This window comes from Vulpes vulpes, chromosome 1 (genome assembly GCF_048418805.1).
Source record: "Vulpes vulpes isolate BD-2025 chromosome 1, VulVul3, whole genome shotgun sequence".
NCBI classification, from domain to species: Eukaryota; Metazoa; Chordata; class Mammalia; order Carnivora; family Canidae; genus Vulpes; species Vulpes vulpes.
In genome coordinates this window covers 151431342-151453402 of record NC_132780.1, presented here as the reverse complement: position 1 = coordinate 151453402, position 22061 = coordinate 151431342, and the positions used below count along the sequence as shown (strand labels likewise).

Genomic DNA, 22061 nt, shown 5'->3' with positions numbered 1-22061 from the left:
ATATTCAAGAATCTATCATTGAAACAAACACTGAATGTGCATACTGAATTTTCATATGTCCCTCCAAAATTCACATGTGGAAGCCCTGTAACCTGCTGTGTGATGTATTAAAAATGGTGTCTCTGAAGTTATTCAGGTTAAATGAGGTTATAAGAGTAGGGCCTTAATCTGACAGGATTATCATTTTAGGAGAAGAGGCACAGAGAGCTTAGTTCCTCTTCTCTCTTCATACACTCAAACACCAAAGAAAGGTCATCTGAGAACACAGAAAGAAACCAGGAAGTCCACAAGCCAGGAAAGACAACTCTTACCAGAAACCAACCCTGCTGGACCTTGATCTGGAAGTCACAGCCTCAGAACTGTGAGGAGATACATTTCTGTTGTTGAAACCACTCAAGCTGTGGTATTTTGTTATGGCAGCCCAAGAAGACTAATATATTCACCATGTGGGTAATTATCATAAACACAACAAAATATTTATTTTAGCATGGGAAAATAAACCCTATCTTGGATGTGTACTATTTTATATGTTATGAGTAATTTCATATAATTCTATGCACATTAAATTCTAATTTCATATGGTACATACATATGTATAGACACATTCTTCCAGGAAGATATTTTAAACTGTAGCTTAATTCCTGAAAAGCAGCTGAAGGGCAATATGTCACAGGAATAAATAAAAGATTGTACCAATCAGATCTACATCTGAGATAGAAGATCATATACATAAAAACATACATACCATTCCTTCTTATTCATCCACTAATGTCAAAATATATCCAGAATCTGATATTTTCCCACCTTGCTACCAAACAGGTCCAAGACAGCATGCATTTCTTTGTTGACCTCATCTAGGCCATGGACTTATTTATCATCTATAAGTGAATGAAGCCCTCTTGCCCAGATCTCACTTTGTTGTGTCATACATAGAATTTAGACATCAGTGCCATACTGGGGCTGCCTGATTTGATACATTTACTTGGATATCTAATAAACATTTCAGCTACATCCCAAACCAACCTGTGACTTCTCTGTTGCTCACTGAAGTCTCTCCTTCCTGTGGCTGTTTCCATAGCAGTTAACGAAAATAATGAGACACATCCTTCTAATCCTTCTAATAATTGAGGACAGAAACCTCGGAATCAACCTTCATTTCCTTTTTTTTCTTACACCTCCATATGATTTACTTCTATCAAAATATATCCAGAATCTGACAACTTCCCACATGGGTCCATCATCTACCATTTTTTAATCTGTGTCATTATAAAAGCCTCCTACTTGGTCTTCCTATTGGAGCCTTTGCTTCTCTTCAGTCAATGATCAACATAAAAACCAGAATTATCCTTTTAAAGATAGAAATCAGATCATGATAATCTTTTAGTGAAAATTCTTCAATACTTTCCTGTATCACTCAGGAAAAGAGCCAATGACCTAGAAATGACCTAGAAGGAGGCCCCACCTGATCTTGCCCCTGTTTTATTTCTGATCTCACCTCCCACACCTCTCTCCCATATTCTTTCCTCTCCCTATGTGTCTCCCCTTAGCCCTTCTGCAAACCTCCAGACACATTTCCAATTGAGGGTGTCTAACTCTCTGTTTATTTTGCCTTAACTATTCTCTCCCCAAATATCTACAGGGCTCATTCTCTTAACTTTTTAAATCTTTGCTTAAACATTAACTTAAGGATACAACTGTGTGGTCATTCTATTAAAATTAAAAATCACTCACTCATATCTCATTTTTTCCCCTCTGCTTCAGTTTTCTCCTTAGCATTTATACTGTTTAAAATATCTATCTTAAGTCATTTGTCCTGTTAATTTTCTCTTTGTCCCCACGTTGGATGCTATGACCCACTACTAAGACACCTCCTTTGGTGACTCAGGCTCTCCTTTCCCCAGGGGCTGAAAGTATGGCTGGGTGATGACTCACAACCGTCCTTTTCTAGGCATTGCCCTCATTCAAAGAAAGTTGCCACAAGCAAAGTTACAGACTTTCCCAGGGAACAGCTCATATACAAGCTCTAGCCCATAGGAGGGGTTCAAGGATCAGGTCCCTTGCCTCAATGGCCAATCCAGGTCCAAACTTCCTGTGGGATAAACTAAGTTTGCTGTGGCAGCTGCACTGAATTTCAGCTTCTCCCTCTACCTAATCCTATTCCCTTCAGTTCCTTCTAACTTTTGTTCTTAAACCCCCCAGCCCAAAAAAACTTTTGTCTGCAAACCTCTGTCTCAGATTCTGTTGCCTTGGAAGGTGATTCAAGATGCCCTCAATACAGAATGCAAACTCCTCGAGAGCAATGGTTTCTGGTTGTTTTGTTTACTACTTTTCCTCCAGGTCTGAGCACATGGACTAAGACATGGTAAGGACTCAAAAGAAATACCTATTAAATAAATAACCAGCATTTAACCACATTTTATCTATTTTTTCAATTTTTTAAATCATCTAAACAACAAGCTCCTTGAATGAAGGACAGGTGATTTTTGGTTTTGCTTTGTTATCCATTTTTTTTTTTAAATCCTGCTGCATAGGACCTGGTACATTGTAAATGTCCCAGAAATATTTGTTTAATGAGAGAATGAATGCATACAATTGACATTATTCTAAAACATTTTAGCATTTGGCTCTTTTGCCTCTTTGTAATCCTTTTTGGACATAGTCATGGCATTAATTTTTTATTCTTAATTTTCTAGGAGAAACAGGCAGGAATGACAAAGTAGGAATCAGAACTTAAATATTCTTTGGTTAATTCATAGTTATGATTATATACTTAATGTTCCTAAATCCTTCTTTAGAATACCAACCTGAAAAAATGTCCTGTTTGAATCCATCTTTGTGGTTATCACTGACAGCCGGAACTTGATTCATCTGAGCATCCTGTATACAAATGTCTTCAAACAAACTTCTCCAAATTTCAACACATTCTCCTTTTGAAGGGTCATTGCAATGACAATTCCACAATATCGTTTCTTTCAGACTTTCTCTTAATGCTGCACACAGGTAGCCTCCATCAAGGGTCTTGCATTTTTCTGATTCCTTTCCACAGGTTTTCTTAAAATTTTCGTACAACAGAGTACAATGTTCCATTTGTTGGCATATATGTGCTGCTATGACACAGTCGCTCTTTTTTCCAACCATTAATGATGTGTCTTTCTGATGGATCCATTGTGTGATATTTGACTGTCCAGCCAAATGTAAAGACAGAGCTGATTCTTCTACAAATAGAGTAATAAAGTTGAACTGATTTCAGTCTAACTTGTATGGACCTGTTGACTGGTAACTACATTTCGTCAAAACTTGTTATGATTAAAAATGGCTAGAAAGATATAAATTGTCTTGCCATCATCATCATGAAACATAAGTCAATAAATATTTTTAGCATTTCAATATGCTTTCATTTCCTCCTACTTCAAACAAAACTAGTAAAGACCTGTTAATTAGTTAACTCCTGTGATTAGTTTGGGCTCTATTCTTTTTTGGTGACTTTTCAGCATTTGTAATTCCTAACTATTTTCTCTGTGTCCCTTTCATTGACTTCAAAAACTCTTTCTATATTTTCTTTTCCTGTCTTTGAAATCTTTTTTTCTTCAACTAGATCATAAATGTTGTTATCAAAATCTTTATATCCTCATTTGATAGCCTTTTCAGACCAATCCTATTTTCCTTCATGGTTTTATCTGCTTCTTAGAAACTTTTAACTCCAAAACCTGTATGTCTATTTTAGATTACTCCCTTTAGTGCAAAATGCAGGTTTCCAAATGCAAGCTAGATGACCCACATTCCTTCATTTCTCTTTTGAAATTATTTGTATCATGTAAAACTTAAAACAAAATACTAACATTCCTAACGTGAATGTTCCAAAGCTTTCCACAGATGCAATGTCTCCAAAATATAACTCATCACTTCTGTCCCCAATCCTGTACTTTATTGTTTCTTCCCTATCTCAGTATATCACAGTATCCTGTCCCAAGCCAGCAACTTGTATAACATGCTTCATACATTTCATACTCCTCATATCCAACTGTCACCAATTCCTATCAATTATAATTAATAAAATATCTTACTTCTGCTTTCTCCTCATAGTCCTTAGCACTACTGTGTTAGTTTAGGCATGTATCACCTCTCTCCCAAATTATTTCAATGGCTTTTTAATTGATATTCCTGGCCTGCATCTTTCCCTCCCCTCCATTCTGTCCTTTGCACTCCTGCCAGTGATACCCTTTGAAAAAGCTGATTCTGCATTCTTCTGTTTAAAATGCCTCAAGAGCCCCTTGCAATAACAGTTTGAAGTCTAATCCCTTTAGAAAGACCCGTAAGTTCAGCTTTCCTCCTTAACATCTGGTTTCTTTCCAGCATCATCTCCTAATACTGCTCTGTTCTACACACCAGCTTAACAAAGGATTTGTTGCTCCTTGAATGCTCTCTGCTTCGTTCTATTTCCTCTCTTTAGAACATCCATTTTGTCTCTCTATTGAACCCAATTCACCCTAAAATCCCAAGTCTGTCATTTCTTCTGTGAAACCTTCTGAGTCACCACTCTTCCTTCCTCTATAACTTCAAGTACTTTGTGATTGTGTGTGTATCATCTAGCATGTATCATATTGTACAGGTGATATTTAGCACTTAGTATTTTAATTAAGAATTGAACTAAAAGTAAATAACAAAGGTATCTTGGAAATCCTCAAATATTTGGAAATTAAACAACAGTATTATAAGTAAACCATGAATCAAAGAGGACGTCACAAGGGGAATGAGAAAATATTTTGAGCTGAATAAAAATGAAAATACAACATACTAAAATTTGTGGATGTAACTAAAACATCACTTGGAAGGAAATTTATATAATGAAATGTTTTTAGGAGGAAAGAAAAAATCTCAAGTCAATAATATAAGCCTTTATCTTAAGAAACCAGACAATGAAGAGCAACTTCAAATAAAATCAAACACAATAACTAAAAATAATGAAGAACAAAATTGAGAGACAGAGACAGAGAGAGACAGAGAGAGGAGGATACAAGTTTGTCAATATCTGAATGAAAGAGAACAACTGTACAACTCCAACAGACATTTAAAAGGCAATTTAGAATATTAGGAACAATTACCAGAGAGAGAGAGGGGAGAAGAAAAGTAAAATGGAAACCCTAAAAATAAAAATGCGACATAAATCTACCAAATGGGAAAATTCACTGAAAGATACAAACTACCAAACTCACTCAATAAGGAATAGGTAAGTAAAATAGTACTATAACAATTAAACACATTGAACATTTTAAAACTTTCCATTGAAGAATGGACCAGATAACTTCACTGGTGAATTAAATCAAACATTTAAGGAAGAAATAATATTAGTTCTTCGTGTACTGTTCTAGAATAAAGAACAGGAAGAAATACTTCCCAACTCATTTTAAAAACCTGCATTATTCAGACAACAAAATCAGACAAATACACTGTAAGAGAACAATATCTCATCGTTCCTCATGAACATAGATTAAAAACCCTTAACAAAATATTAGCAAATTGAATTAAGCAATATCTAAAATGAATAATACATCATGACTGAGTAGGATACAGCCTAAGCATGAAGGGTTAGAACCAACATTCAAAAATCAACAATAGAATTCAACAAATAAAAAAGTGAAACATGATCATTTCAATAAAGGCAGAAAAGGCATTTGCAAAATTTAATATCTATCTTCAGCTGGACAAAGGGAATCTACAAAGAACCTACTGCAAAAACGATTCTTTATGGTGCAAAACTAATTGCACTTCTCTTAAGATAGGTAAAGAGACAAGGATGGCCAATCCCATTTCATATTATCCTGGAAGTCCCACCCAGAACTATAGAGCAAGGGAAAGAAATAAAAGCATACAGATTGGAAAGGGAGAAATAAAACTCTCTCTAGTCACAGATATGAATATTTATATCTATGTAGACAATACTATAGATTCCAAAAATAAAAGATACATAAAAATGAGTGAGCTGAGCAAGTTATGGGATATAAGATTCATATAAAATATCAATTTTATTTTGATAGATTATCTACAATCAATTGGAAATTAAAATATAAAATAAGTTACTATTTGCAACAGCATAAAAATGAAGCATATTTGTGTAAATCTCAACACAATGTATGTAAGAATTATATACTGAAAACTACAGAATATCAGTAAAAGAAATCAAAGAAATCTTAAATAAATGGGGAGATATATCATATTTGTCAATTCTACCCAAACTGATCTGTAGTTTCCATGTAAGCCCCCCAAAATGTTAGATTTTTCTATGGAACTGACAAGCTGATTGTGAAATTTATGTGGAAAGTCAAAGAATAGCCAAACAATTTTTAAAAGGAACAAAGTTAAAGGACTTCTACTAGATTATAGGACACCCCATACAGCTACAATAAGTAAGACTGTAGAGTATTGGCAAAGTACAGAAATATAGATTATTTGGAACAAGATGAAAAAACCTAGAAATAGAGCATCCCAAATGATTTTTGAGGAAGGTGAAACTGATAGTCTCTTTAGCAAATGTGGTAGAACAATTGGATATGCTTATGGGGAAAAAAAGGAATTTGACCCATTGCTTGTAACAAAATCAAAAATTAACTCAAAATGGATCATAGACCTTATGTAAAACCTAAACTACATAATTTCTAGACCATTGAGAAATATCTCTGTGATTTGAGGTTGGGTAAAATTCCTTAGATGCAACATCAAAGGTATTAGTCATAGAAGAAAAAAAAGTGATAAACTGATTATCATTAAAGTTTAAAAAACAAATAACTTCTGTTTTTTGAAAGATATTCCTAAGGAAGTAAAAGACACAGAGAGGGAAATATTGTTTACAGTACACATATTCTGATAAACCCTATTCAGTACAGAGAAGCAACTCTTAAAACCCAGTAAAAGTCAAAACTCAAGTTTAAAAATGGCAAAATTTTGAAGAGCTGTTTTACTAAATAAAGTGTATAGATGACACATAAACACATGAAAATATGTTCAACATTTGTATTATTTAAGTGGAAGTTAAAACTACATTGTGACATCACTAAATACATATTAGGATAGCCCCAAAACAAAGTAAAAAAACAAAATCAAGTGCCACTGAGAAGATGAAACACCTGGAACTTTTATATATTGACGGTTATATCAAATCTGGACTATAATATGGAAGCTCTCCATAAAGTTAAACATACACTTTACCACACGTCTCAACAATTCCTTACCCAAGTGAAACAAAAATGTGTATGTGTATGAATCTTGTGAGTATTTTTTTAAAATTTTTTATTTATTTATGATAGTCACAGAGAGAGAGAGAGAGAGAGAGAGAGAGAGGCAGAAACACAGGCGGAGGGAGAAGCAGGCTCCATGCACCGGGAGCCCCACGTGGGATTCGATCCCGGGTCTCCAGGATGGCGCCCTGGGCCAAAGGCAGGCGCCAAACCGCTGCGCCACCCAGGGATCCCTCTTGTGAGTATTTATAGCAGTTTTATTTATGATTTCTAAAAATCTAGAAACAATGCAAATCACTTTCAGTGGTGAATGGATAACCAATGTATGATATAACTTATACAATAGAATACTACTCAAAGAAAGAACAAACTTGTACATGAAACACTGGTGAATTTCCAATGCATTATGTTAAACAAACAAACAAACAAAAATCAGGTTCAAAAGGCTACATATCATTCCATTTGTGTCAAGTTCTGGGAAAAAGCAAAACCATACAACAGAAAATTGTCCAGTGAGCTTATCATGAATGATTTGAGACGTGGGACAATGGGATCATTCATGACAGATGAGAGGCAAACCTATTTCTCATAAAATGGAAGAAGGTTGCTTATGAAAGAGGTAAGAATCCCATGACAGCACATGCATTCCCAAACTGAACACGTTTCAGAGACAGTTCATAGGGACATTGGGGATCCAGAAACTGATCACTTTAGAACTATTTCATCCCACATAACCCTTTGAAAATCTTTATGACCCCTTAAGGACACGTGCAGAGTACTTTGATTACCACTACCTCAGTGTCAGCCTGGCACCTCAAATAGTCAGTAAATAAACATATACTAAATCATTAAATGCTACTATCCAAGGCAGATATAATTCTGGATACATGGTTATATTTTGGACTTTCTCCAATATTTGTCTTCTATCATTTAGGTCTTGTGCAAAGCCATAGAAAAACATACCAATATATGAAATGAGTGAGTGAATTTATAATCAAATGAATTATAATTGAATGAAGCTTGAAATCATGGTTAGCAACTACAGAAATATTTTAGGTACTTACTGAGATCTACAGCTCACTGAACCTTAAATTACACAAACTAAATTATGCAAAGAATTGATCAAAATACCAAAAAATAGTCAAATTTCATAGATGTGGTTAATTTTGAAACTATACTTTTCTTTTTCGTGACTTTAAATATTGCATGCATTGTTACCTGATTCATTCATGCATTGTTCCCCAAGCAATTTGTTAATAGTACAATAGAGGTTATCAGTGCAGAGACAATCTTCAAATTGGAAATTGTTTTCCACCAAGGACTGGATGCTGAGGTTACAGTTTGATGAGTCCTTCATCTTGCAGGGGTTACCTGGGTTTCACAAACATATAACTTGATATTAATCTGAATGTCATCCTACCACAAATCCTTTTAACATATTAATCTGAATAATTCACTATAGTAGGAATTTCTGGTGTTGCCGCAAGATGTCCACAAAAGTGACTTTTTAAACACAGAATCTATTTTTACTGTCTTTCTCCCCAGTCCTTACTTTCTAGAATAGATTAGAGCTTGTTATACTTTAAAATGACTTTGTCCCCACATAGAATGCCAATTTCTACTCTTCAGTAGTAATCAAGGCTGTCCTTATATGAGATGATCAGAATGATCTATAATCTTCACTATTTTGTCACTTTAGCTAATTTTATTATCTATTTGTCATAATCTATTTTTTATATCATCTAAAATTATAAGAGACATGCAGGTGGCTCAAAATTTACAATGAGACATGAAGTATTCCTGATGCTTAGTAAGCACTCAGTAAATATTATTGAATAATGAATCTTTCATAATTACCAATATTTCATTTTCTGCTTTAATTTACAAGCCATATTCATCTACCCAACAATTTTCTTTTATTCATTTTTCTGAATAAAACTACTTGAATTCACTTCATTTGTGTATTTGAGAATATTTCTATTTCAGTTTCATGCATGGGATAATTATGCAAATATTACTGCAATTCACTGAAAATGACTTGCTATTTGTATACTGAAGTAAATGTTATCATTCACGACACTGAATGCAAATATCTTAAATTACCTTATAAACTGTAACAAGGAGCTTCATCATCAAAACCAATAACAAATATTTTTAGTTGTCTTCTACACTCATCTTAAAATTATTGCATTACTTTGAGAAAATTATGCTTTTAAAATTATTTTCCTGAACTGTAATAAGAATGTTGGATTAGACACCTATGATTTTCTTTGGATTATGAACATCCCATGTACTCCTTTAAAGAGCAGGAAAGGGAAGGAAATCTCTCTCCCTTCCTCTGCATCTTATGCAGTTCCTTGAGGTCACGTGGATGGGCAGAATTTTGATGGTGGAAATTGTAAGTGTTGGCCATCAGAACTATAGGTTGCTCCCTTTTAACCCAATGGATTTTCTTCTACATCTTGGGAGCTGTATAGAATTTAAACTTTGTGAAATGAATAAACTGATACATGAAAGAATCTATTGTTATTTCCCCTTTTCAGTTTTTCTTACTGAAAATTCCAGAAGGGTTATTAGGTTTTTTATTATAGTATTATAATATCCATTACACAGGATGATAAATTATGTTAGAATACAATTTTTTGAAACATTTTTTGATGGTGGTATCAGGGCAATGTCTCACTGTATCATCAGTATCTATTTTTAGCAAATGGAGTCCTATTATAATGCTCCATTCAATATTTATTCAACCAATTGAAATATCTAGTATTTTTTTTCTTCTAAACAAGTAACAGTGATTCTAATGTTTATATTTTCTGCCCTTTGAGACTCCCCTCAAATATTTGGAATGTGAGATAAGTTAAAAATAAAAATATATTTTAAATTGTTCCTGACACAGTTGGAATGGAAGATAGCATATCTGTTGCAAAAATATAAAACGTATATTATATACAAATAGACAAATAACAATGCTTTTGATCATCACAAATGTTATTTTTCCTATTTTATCATTGAGGTATTAACATATAAGCAAAAAAGATATTTGAAAAGTTTTTGCCATACTTCTGACAAGTATGCATGTAATTATAACATGATGAGATAAGTTGAAAAAAATTGACATCTTGCATAAAGCTGCCCACGGTGCATTAGGACTCTGTAACCACATTCACAAATAGGCAGTTGAAGGTGAATCACTTGGAATCAAGTTTGAGTAAGGGGTTTAGAGCAAAGCTAACGTAGTTCCCAAGATAGCGACAGAAATAGCCAATCCTACTTTTATAGCAGTAAAAAGAAATCACTTGAATGTCTTTTAAGCAATGTTTTACCTGAAACATTGCATGAATATTCCATTATTCTCCATGCATGTTTACATCCATCTGCATCACTTAGGCATTGTTCTCTTAAATGCGTGCAATCAATGGTTTGGGAAGTGGATTCATTTTCCAAGCAAAGCACCATGGCTGAAATAACAACAGTAACAGAACAACAACAACACATTTGTAATATTACAGTGTGGCAATTGTTTACCTCAAAACCAAATTATTGATGATAAAGAATAGAATTAATGAAAGTACAATCTGATAAAATCATTAGAAGATTGGAATGGATCTTAACCTCCCTTCTAGCTACAGATCTATATTTGTCTTATGTAACATTCTTCAATGAAGAGTATACAGTTGTGCCCTTACTTAATGCTTATTCATTCCTCAATTTATATTTTTATGACTATTGCTGTATTGAAATTTCTCTTTAAACTTCCCTAATCATCTCCATAACATCAAACTTAATAGTTTTAAGACTTGGTCTTGCCTACTTTTATCACTGCACATTTTGTTGCTATTTTGTTCTTGAAACTGTCTCTTCCTTTGGCAACCCTCTCTTCTAGTTTTCTTGATACTTATTCACTTAATATTTTCTGACTGTAGTTAGAATTCTTCACAGGATCCTTGTCTTTTTCTAGTGAACTATATTTCTAGCTTACTGTCTATCCTCAGATTTTTCCCATTCTCATTTTATACTTTCTCTTTGGACGATTCCATGTACTCTCATGGTTTTAACTAAAACCTCCAGACTGATGATTCTCAAAAGTATAATATAGTCCCATTATTTTTCAGTATCTCAGTTATATTTCTTATCTCAACTTAAATGTTCTAGACACATTTCCAGACTATAATATCTTTTTATCATCACCACTCTCTGGTGGACCACCCTGCACCACTAATTTCACCATTCTCATAGGTACCCATGCTAGAAACTTTGGATTCATGATAGACTCCTTTTTTTATCCTAGCTTCACTCTCCTATATCCATTTTTGCATAATTCTTTGACTCTTATTTAGAATATTTGACCAACTCACTAATTAGTCAATTTGCCTCCAGTTTCATCTTAATCACATAGGCTCTTTACATGCCTAACCTGCCTACTGTACCGTTCTAGTCCTGACATTTCTCTGTTCATCTTTTGGATGGTTCCCCATAGCATAAGTCTTATATTCTTTATTATATATGGTCTGGGTACCCTTGAACATTTATAGTCTCCTAAATGCTCCATGCTGTCTTGTACTTCTGAGTATTTACCATATGGTCATACAGTCCATTTCTTTTTCTTCTACAATTACTTTCTTTTTTTTTTTTTTCTGTTAATGCTTAACACAATGATTACCTGTTTTATGGAACCCTTACCTGAATTCAATACCTTTTTTTCCTATATCCAAATTGATTTAACACCTCTCATTTATTTCGCTACAATCTTAGGATTTCCCCAACCATATCTTTACTCCTGTGTAGTGAAAGTGAATATTTATATGCTTGTCTCCACCATTGGGTTCTAGGGTTTTACTAGACAGGCATTAGAGGTAATTTGTGATGGTATCCTCATCATCAAATACAATAATACATTATATATGTATATTTATTTAAACCAACTTGAATAGTTGCTTAAGAATGAGTTATAAAGAAGTAACCAATACTATAAAAAAATAACACCTTCCAGCTATTTACAAGTTATTTTGCGTAGAAGTTCCCAACAGGTTTTCTAAAAATATTAAGAAAATAGCAATGCTAATTTAGCATATTGTTCAAATTATTTGAATTGATTCTGCAAACATGCAAACTGACACTTCTTCACCAATACATAGAAAAATATAGGAATTGCATTTGAGTTATAGAGACAATATATGAACTATGATTAAGAAACCTCAAGCTATGTCTTAGAGACAAATTATTTGAATTTTAAAAAGGATGATGTTAATTATGAATTACCTGTGACAATGCAGAGTTATAGGCTACAAGTCAACCCTACCATCTTGTCTTTATCTTACCTCTTTTCAAACCTGTTCTCCTAGGGGGAATCCAAGACAACTGATGGGATCATAGGCATTACTTGCTGGGTCACTGCATTTAGAGATTAGGCCCAAGGGTGTGGTTCAGTCACATTTTTCTTGTTGAGGGCTGGAGTGGAAAGTGACATGAAAGTGTCTTTTCATGTGTTCATGGATAACCTCATCTAGCCAAAATCCTGTCCTAGGTTATCATGCTCAGAGAAGAAGAGTGTCCCACCGATTCTGGGCCAAAGTTACTTGTTTAAATTCAGCTTGCAAAAGACCCTGAAGTAGTTTATGTCAGACACTCAATTCATAAGAAACTAGATTTATATTTGACATTGCCCATTACAGTTTGTGAAGAGCTCCCTCAAGAAACTTATAGGTGATAATATCCTGAATATATCATCAAAACTTTACCAGTACCTCAGTCTAGTAACAGTTAATGAATTCTACATATTATCTTTCCTAAATCTATTTCATTTCCTTCAATATTTAAAAATTTAAGTTCCATTTGATTGTTTATTTTACATGATTTTCCACACCTTCCATTTGGATGAAATACTGAATCTACTAGGAAAACCATCTTAGTGATCTGTCTCACAAGAATGAAAACAACTTTAACTTTCCAAAATTTTAGTCATTCTTTACTATGATTTGTGGCCACATATTTAATCCAGGGGTTTTCAAGGATTCTCTTGAAATGCTCAGTGAAAAACAAGTTCAGTTATAAAATAGTAAGATGAAGAATGCTGCACATAATATTACCCTCTTAAGGCTTATCATGATAATACAGGTTCTATTTTAAAAATTCGCTACATCCCACATTTTCTTGGCTTTAAAACTTTCCCACATCACAAAACCTATTTAGATGATGTTGAGCAAGTATTCTCAAGAATGTGCTTTGGGAAATGTTGGTTAAATCTATCAAATAGTACAGTTTTGACCCTAACAGTATTAGAAATCATTTCCCCCCTTCATGCAACCTAGTGTCAAGGTTAATTTAGAAGTCAGACTTGAAAACAAGAGGCCATTCTTGCTTTTCCAACTGAGGCCATGATGAGGTTGTAATGTATTTTATGTGTTCTGTTGTATTGCTGCCTTATCTACAAAAGTTAAAGTTTCTTAGATTTCTCTTTATAATAAAGAATACAAATAAGGAAATATTAAAGCAAATATAAGAAGCAAAATTTTGGGATAGTGAATAACTATTAAAGGAAAGCTAAAAATGTATAAAAGATTCCATTCCTTCCTCCCTTAATTTTTTTCACTTGATTTGACTCTCATATTCAACATAATTTGAAATAACCTGCTTCATTTTTGTTCCCACAATTATGTTTTATTTATCAATCTCCATTAGTATAGAGTAAGCAAAAACCATGATAGCTTTGTTTTAATGAATAGAACACTAATATACAACTATAATCATAACCATCTCTTTTCCTGAAATCATTTTATAGATTCTACTAAATTCTGAAGAAAATACAACTTCTCCAATGGCACATATGGCAAGTAGATGTTCATGGATTCCACTTTAAGTATAAATGAATTCTTTTCTACCAACATTTTATAATACATTCACACTGCCTAACACAAGAGGGACAAATCCAAATCTTGTCTGTAGCTTACAAAAACTGACTGAAATGTGAAACATTTATTTGATGGGATTGTTAAGTTGTTTTATCCTATGAAGTGACTCCTACTTAGCAAATATTAATGCTTTAAAGTTAGGGGAACTGAATGATTTAAATTAATCTCAATTTAATTTCAAAGAAAAAGAGATAATTTGAAATTTGTCATCTTATAACTTGTAAATAGATTCTGGAAGGTTTCATTTCTCAAAGACTCTAGTAAATATGTGAATTCCATAAATCCTAATAAATAACTCAAAGTAACTGGATTATCCTACACAATAGAGTAGAAACAACCTGAAAGATTATTGCAATTCCTGCATTATGCATTTTCTATAGTTATACATAAGTACATAAGTAGATGTGCATTTTTGAAAACTAATAAACCATGCTAAAGTATACATTGTAACTGATACTTATAATAAGCCTATTAGCTTAATCAGTGAATAAGTCAGATAAGACAGTATTCAGTATGTGAAGAGTTGGTGTTACAAATTCAGATAAACTAGAAGCATGATTCACTTACCAAGGAAAATGAAGACTATCATGCCGGATAACTTGGGCATATTCACCTGGGAGAAAGGCAGATGTGTTTCTTCAACCACCTTCTTAACAATAACTGTCCACATAAGGCTTCACATTCTGCTCTAGCTCCCTGAAAGCATTACTGATTCAAGTCAGCTTCCTTTGTCACCATCTCCTCACCAATCTTTCCTGAGCTGTGAACTTTCCTAATTATGTCCAAATTCAATTATTTCCTTCTGAGCATACTAATCTTGGATATTAGGCTTCCAAGAAAGCTCACAAGCCAGATACTAAGAAATGATACATGCTCAGCACATTCATGAGAAAGGGCTTTTTCCCCCCCTTCAACTAGAAGGCTAAACTATGTAAAAGCCTCCCAACTATACCCCAAAAACTTCCTAGATATTTGAGTATCCTCAGTTTCTACTTCATTAATTAGCCTCATTGCAGCAATTTTACGTCATATAAGAATATGGCAAAGGAGAAAAGCAGCCCAGGCAAATGTATGGGAAATTCAAGGTCCACTGGAATCAAACTGCTGTGCCTTATCTTCCAAAACAAGAAATATTGTCTGCATATGCCACACACTCCAGTATGTTTGCAAGTTGTACTGGTTCAGCTACAGTTCCCCAAACCCACCAGACACAGTAAAAGTGTAAGAAATGACTCCTTGCAGCGATGCAGAAATTCCCTGCTCCCCTGGAAAGGTAAGAGTTCACTTACGTTCATCACTTGACAACTGTTTTTCCCCTAGCTTCCATGAGAGGACTGCTATGGTCTGAATATTTATGTCTCCCCACAAACTCATATGTTGAAATTCTAACCCCCTAAACTGATTATATTCATAGGTAGAGCCTTTGGGACATGTTTAAGTTGTCAGGGTGGAATTCTCATGAATGGAATTAGTGTCTTATGGAAGTCTCCAGAAAGATCCCTTGCTCCTTCCACCTGCAAGGGCACAGCTGGAAGGCACTGGCTATCAACCAGAATGAGGGACCTCTTGAAGACATGACCTGGCTGGCAACTTGTTGCTGGGCTTCTAGTCTCCAGACCTGTGAGAAATAGATTTCTGTTGTTTATAAGCTACCAGACTGTTGTCTTTTGTTATGGCAGCCTGGATGGATTAGATCTAGCTTGTATTTCATTGTGTTCTTCCTCAAAAGAACCCAGAGAACATCAGTTCCATTGCGGCATCATGAGGCTTCCACTTTTAAAATATCTGAGGCCTTTCTGTAATGGATGCTTGAAATATACAATGCTGTTTTGGCAAAAACTAGGAAAATACAGATGTGGATAAGCTACTATCTTGAGATAAGACAGAAGCACTTTGTGCCCACAGTGACACAATAGAAGAATTGTTGATTCTAATTGTCCAAGTTTATTTTCCACTAGAGAGAAGTTACAACATATTTTGGTTTCAGGAGGCATAATGGGAAAACAGACTTGGGAGTCTGATAAACTGAAAATTTTTTTCTCCATAAATGTAGGTAAATTACTTTACATTGGAAGTTGTTTATATTTATTTACTCCTCTGTAAAATGCTCTGATTGTATCCATAGTTGTCATATACATTAAGTATGTATTGGGGCTTGTATCCCAGAGATCAATAAATGCCAGTTATACTATGCCCCATGACTTATTTAACAAAAGAATTACTTCATAAAATTATTCAATTATTTTTATTTCCTTTTGGAGATGCTGATTAACGGGGGCCTGGGTGCCTCTGTTGGTTAAGTGTCTGCCTTCGGCTCAGGTCATGATACTGGGGTCCTGGGATCGAGCCCCTCATGGGGATCCCTGCTCAGTGGAGAATCTGCTTCTGCCTCTCCCTCCCCCTGCTCATGTGTGTGCTCTTTCTCACTCTCTCTCTCTCTCTCAAATAAATAAATAAAATCTTTTAAAGATAATGAATAACTGTATTATAAATTTTACTGAGATAGTTGTTCTTTTTGATACAAGCCAATTAAAAATGGCTAAAGCTAGAGAGATATTCAGTGGTTCTGTTGGTTCAAAAACTGCCTCCCCACCTCCCATTCCCCAGACAGGGAGGGCAAGGAAAGCCTGAGAAAGAGGCAGGGCACTGCAGATTGGTAGGCAGCAGGTTTAAGAATTAAGAAGTAAGGGAACTTACATGTGAGGCTTGTCTCCAGCAGCCTCAAGATGAGTAGATCTCTGCATTGCCTGCCAGATCTTACAAGTTTATGTAGAGCTCTTACCTGGATTCAGTCATGTCTATGGCCCAGAGGATCTCAAAAGCACAGTCCTTTCTCAGGGCTGCATCCTTGCAACAGCTCCCATGGTAGGAATGGTGAATGTAACCTACATTCCAGGGAGCAGGAGGAATGAGGAGCTTCCTGTTGCCTAGGTGCAGTTCTCGAGTCAATTAGAGGTCACGTCCTCTCAATGACCTCCTTTAATAGGCTCCCATAGTTGAAGAGTCCAGGGGTAGAATTGATTTCAGACATGTTTTAACCTTGCTTTAGGCCCTGAGGGTTTCCCTTCTTGTCTCTTAGCTGTTTTCTTCTGTGTCCACTCCATTCTCAGGCAGCTTCTTTCCTCTAGGAGGGAAGAGGGTACCATGAAGCCCTTGGCAGGCATCCTTCTATCCTCAAAGCCAGAGCAGGAGGTGTGACTATTTTCATAGTAAAATTCCAGACTTGTGTCACATCAGTTAAATGTTCCCATGCCCATCCATCTCACCAAGTAGAACTGATCTCCCTTGGTATCCAGCATCATGGATGTAGGTGGGACTGGGCCCTATTCCAACCACAGAAACTAACAGTAAGAGAGGGGTGCATCACCAAGGAAAATCATGGTATTAGAAGAGCATGTGAAGGGACCTGGGGTGGAACAACAACAACAAAAATCGCAGTAAAGCATCTAAATTCTGAATGAAAGCAGGGCTACCACAAGAAAAAATAAACTAATAAAACAAAGGAAAAGAATACCAAAATATAATTTCTTGCTCAAGAGAGGTATTTTGGTTATGACTTTCTACAATGCAGTGCTACACAGAAGCTGAATGTTAAGACACACAGTGAATGACACTAATCTTGGCCAAACATGTACCGCTGCTGAGGCCAATACTTACAGGTAGAGAAAGCATCTGTGCAGATAAACCTGCTCATCCCATAGTGAGAATCAGCTGTCTAAAGCAGGGTGTTTTATAATTTTTGTCATTAGTCCCCTTTCTCTATAGAACTATCTCCTTAGAATATTTTTTAAAGGCACAAATTTTGTTTTGAAGGATTACAAAGGAATCATAGTGAAATATATTCACCAAAATATTTTTTAAAACAATTTGTGAGAGGGGTGCCTGGGTGGCTTAGTCCTTTAGGAAACTTGTTAGGAGTTAGTTGGACTGTTAGGTAGTCAGGGCCTGGGTCCCCAACAAGGAAATATGGAGTCAGGACAGCTAAAATAAATAGAGCATACTCAGTGGGGCGCTTGCTTCTCCCCTTCTCCCTCTCCCTCTGCCCATTCCCCTGCTCATGTGCTTGCTCACCTGTGCTGTACCCTATGTCTAAAGTAAATAAACAAATCTTTAAACACACACATTTATAAGAAAGCGATATACATGCTTCCTTATTACCAAAGTAAATACCAAAATTCGGGGAAGAGGGAGTTTGATAATATTGTAATTTCAGTGTACAGATGACCACAAGTAGTAACTTGAGATGTTTTCTCTAAATGCAGTGTCATATAAAACAATCTGTTATTTCTACTGGTGATAATGACAGCACAAGAAGTACTAAATTTCAATTAGAGTTTAGTAAAAATAGAATATAGTTTTGCCACAAGCAAATTTATAGACACTCCAGATTAATAAACCTTAATGAAATATAAAAATGAACAAACATCAACGTAGGTACTTTTAAAACCATTAATTGTTTGGAAACTGGTTATTGCATCAGAACATTTTGGGCAGGCCAGGTGGCTCAGCAGTGTAGCGCCACTTTCGGCCCAGGGCATGATCCTGGAGTCCTGGGATGGAGCCTGCTTCTCCTTCTGCCTGTGTCTCTGTCTCTGTCTCTGTCTCTGTCTCTGTCTCTGTCTCTCTCTCTCTCTCTGTGTGTGTTTCTATGGATAAATGAATAAAATCATAAAAAAGAACATTTTATAGGTGAAAAGAAATAATAAAATAAATCATCAGTTTCAGTAGTTTATAATGATAATGGTGTGAGATTTTAAAATGTGTCCTGTGTTTTAAAGGAAATGCTATCAATAAATAAATGAAACAGAGGAAAGTAGAATTGCTCTGATTGAAATTTGGGTGAGGAGGTCCAAGCTCTGTTAATTTGCCTTTGCTGTCACCATCCACAGCTGCCATTGAGACATTAAAATATTCCAGAACTTCTATTCAAAAGTCATTGATCTCATTTGTTAAAATTTTTTTTTTCACACAAAGAATCCATTCTTATAACAGTTAATGAAATGCACTAGGCCTTGCACCTTGTCACTGGGCAAAAGATACCAGGATTTGTATGTTTCGGCAAACATTTACTGAAAACCTACTATGTCTAAAGCTCTGTGCAAAACCAAAAATAAAAAATAAAGAATGGCCACAGTTTCATTTAGATCAAATATGGTACAGATGAAACTAAGTATAAAAAAGAAAAAAAATTGTTGACAATATAAAAACATAATAAATCAGTGAAACATCTATATATTAGATATTTATTAGAAGATGCTATTTTTGGAACATAAGTCAACTACTTTCTGTTTAATGACATTTGACTTCACCCCCTCATCACTCTTGCATTTTTTCAATATTTGTCCACTTGATATTTTGTAAGATGTTCATATCTGGAAGAGAGAAATAAAATCTGATCAGCCTCACAGAGTCAACCTAGAATTGACAGCTCAGGGAAGAATATGTATATCTGGTGAGGAGTTCCTTGATATAAGGCCTATAAATAAGGCTCTAAGACAGTAATAAAGAAATACATTATACAGCATTTTGGGCGGGGATATGGGGATAAGAGACTCACTGTCTTTTACCAGAAATCCTCACCAGAAAATAAGAATTAAGTCAATATGATGGTTTAGTTAATCACCTTGCCATGAACTGCTCACTGGTCTCCTCACTAACAAACTGATGGGAGATGGCCATGACGGAAGGCACAGAGCAGCCAGGATGGGAAGAAGAAACTGAGAAACAACACAGAGACAACCCTGAGGTGTGTTTGGAGGACTACAAATAGGCTAATATCTTTGAAACTCACGGCAGGTAAAGAGGAAAAGAGAAATGACCAGATTTGGGCAGCCTTTTATGTCTTACCAAGGAGACTAGAATTTACCCAAAAAGAAAATGGAAGCCGTTGGTGAATTTTAAACAGGAAGCAACCACGCCAATGCTTTAAAAATTGCTTGGGAAATGCAGTGGAGGATAGTTTGGAAACAAGGACAATTGCCAGTTATGAGGCTATTTCAGTTCCGGAGATACACGGTAAGGGATGAACTAAAGTGACAATGGAAAGGAGATGGTAGATGCAAAATATTGAATGACTTGAAATTTACAGGATCTGGTGACCCTTTGAGATGAAGGAGGGGGTGAGAAGGAAATGTCCAGGATGAGACACTTACTGAGGCACTCCTCTCAGATGCTCTATATACAATGTAACTCTATTAATTGAAGAAGTTAAATATTGGGATGGAGCAAGGGTTCTTGTGGTCTATGTACCACTGGGGAAGATAGGCTGGGTATTTCCAAGAGGATCAAAACAACTCTTCTGGACAGCATTGCCTTGGGGGATTTCTGCTGTATATGATCTGTCTCTCAATCTAATAGGATCAAGAATGGATTCATCCTTTAGGAGTTTACTAACATTAGAAAAAAAAGGATCATAGAAACATTAATCATACTGACTATTTATCCATAAAAAGAAACCTAGCTCATAGCCAGTATATTTACTTCATGTAGGCATGCTAATAGGGGAAAGTTAGATGAAAAATTTGGGCCAAGGGGATTAGTTCTGAAATGAATTCTATGTTACGTAATTATTTAATGGCATCAGGTTAAGATAGTCCCCATATATTGCTCTTTGTAAAAATGAGGTATGTGCCATATTCTTGTTTTCTTTGGATAAATTAATCCATTTAATCATAGCAGTGCAATCTGGACATGGTGCTACCTTTCTCAGCGAAATTGGACATCTCTTCATGGTTGTGTTTTGTTGATTTTATAGTTTAAGCCTGGGTAGATAATCTCTTCAAGTTCTAAGAAAACATTGCAACTCTAATGTACTGATAATATCCTTTGCTTTGGCACAAATAATTTTTAAATGTTATACTAGAACATCACATATAATTGGGCTAATCATAAGGGTCAAATTTATGCCATGGAAGATTTTTGTCAATGAAGCAACTAATATTGCTAAGTGAAAACAGCAGTTCTATATCTGGCTTTATACTGTTCTATAACTTCTATTAGTGGCATCAGATTTTCAGGAATTTATGATACCTTTAAAAACATAATTAAGATCAACCATTGAAAAATATCTTTAATTTCTTTAAATTTTCTTTTCCTAACTTCATATCTGTTCTCTGCTTCCCATTTCATGTTAATATTAGAGTCTATTGTACATTCTTATTATCATGATAGGAAGATGTTATGCAACTCCTGATTTGGCAAATTTACTATTAAATGGAGAGGGACCACTTGTTACCAGATCACCTCAAAGCACCATATATTATTTTTAAATTTAATATAGTTCTTCCTTTTATTATAGGATATAATAATTGAATTGAAATGGGGTCATCCACAGTGCAGTCATGGTCCTCTAGAGAGATAAATGATTGGGGGTAGTCGATGGATGCTTTCTGCTGAATTATAGACTGGATGATTTTTGTAAAAGTAATTCTCCCAGAAAAGTATTGAAGAAAGGCTCTGGACATCCCATGGGAGAGATGTCTGACAATAATATTTATGAACATATTATTTTAAGTATAGTATCAAGCCTACTGGAAACAGATTTATATTGTTTAAATTACCTTCTTTTTCTTCCAAAGGTAATTTTTTTCCATTGTAAAATATTTGGTACTTATGTATAGCTATGGCATTTGAAAAATAACAAATGAAAATATTTATATTTAGGCCACCAAGAGATCTCTACTGTTTACCTTTTGCTGTACTTTCTTTAAACTGTTTTACTTATATTTATTTATTATTTTTAAAACATCATTGTTGATTTGTATATATGTTTGTACAATAAAATATTAATAGCATCTATTATTTTTTCTCATTGCAAATGTCAAGAAAAATCAATGATTTTACCACTTCTGGGTAACTAATGTAAATATTTGATTATATTTCTTAGGTCTTTTTATATATTTATACATCAATATGTACC

General features: G+C 34.8%; 1 protein-coding gene across 1 annotated transcript in view; it reads right to left on the bottom strand.

Moving 5' to 3' along the window:
- The window catches only part of GFRAL (GDNF family receptor alpha like), a 54313-nt gene extending 39581 nt beyond the window's left edge, over window positions 1-14732 (bottom strand). The window contains 3 exon segments of the mRNA XM_025991198.2: window positions 8451-8636; window positions 10559-10693; window positions 14711-14732. Of these exon segments, the coding sequence (XP_025846983.2) occupies window positions 8451-8636; window positions 10559-10693; window positions 14711-14732 (343 nt within the window).
- Window positions 14733-22061: the final 7329 nt, after the last annotated feature.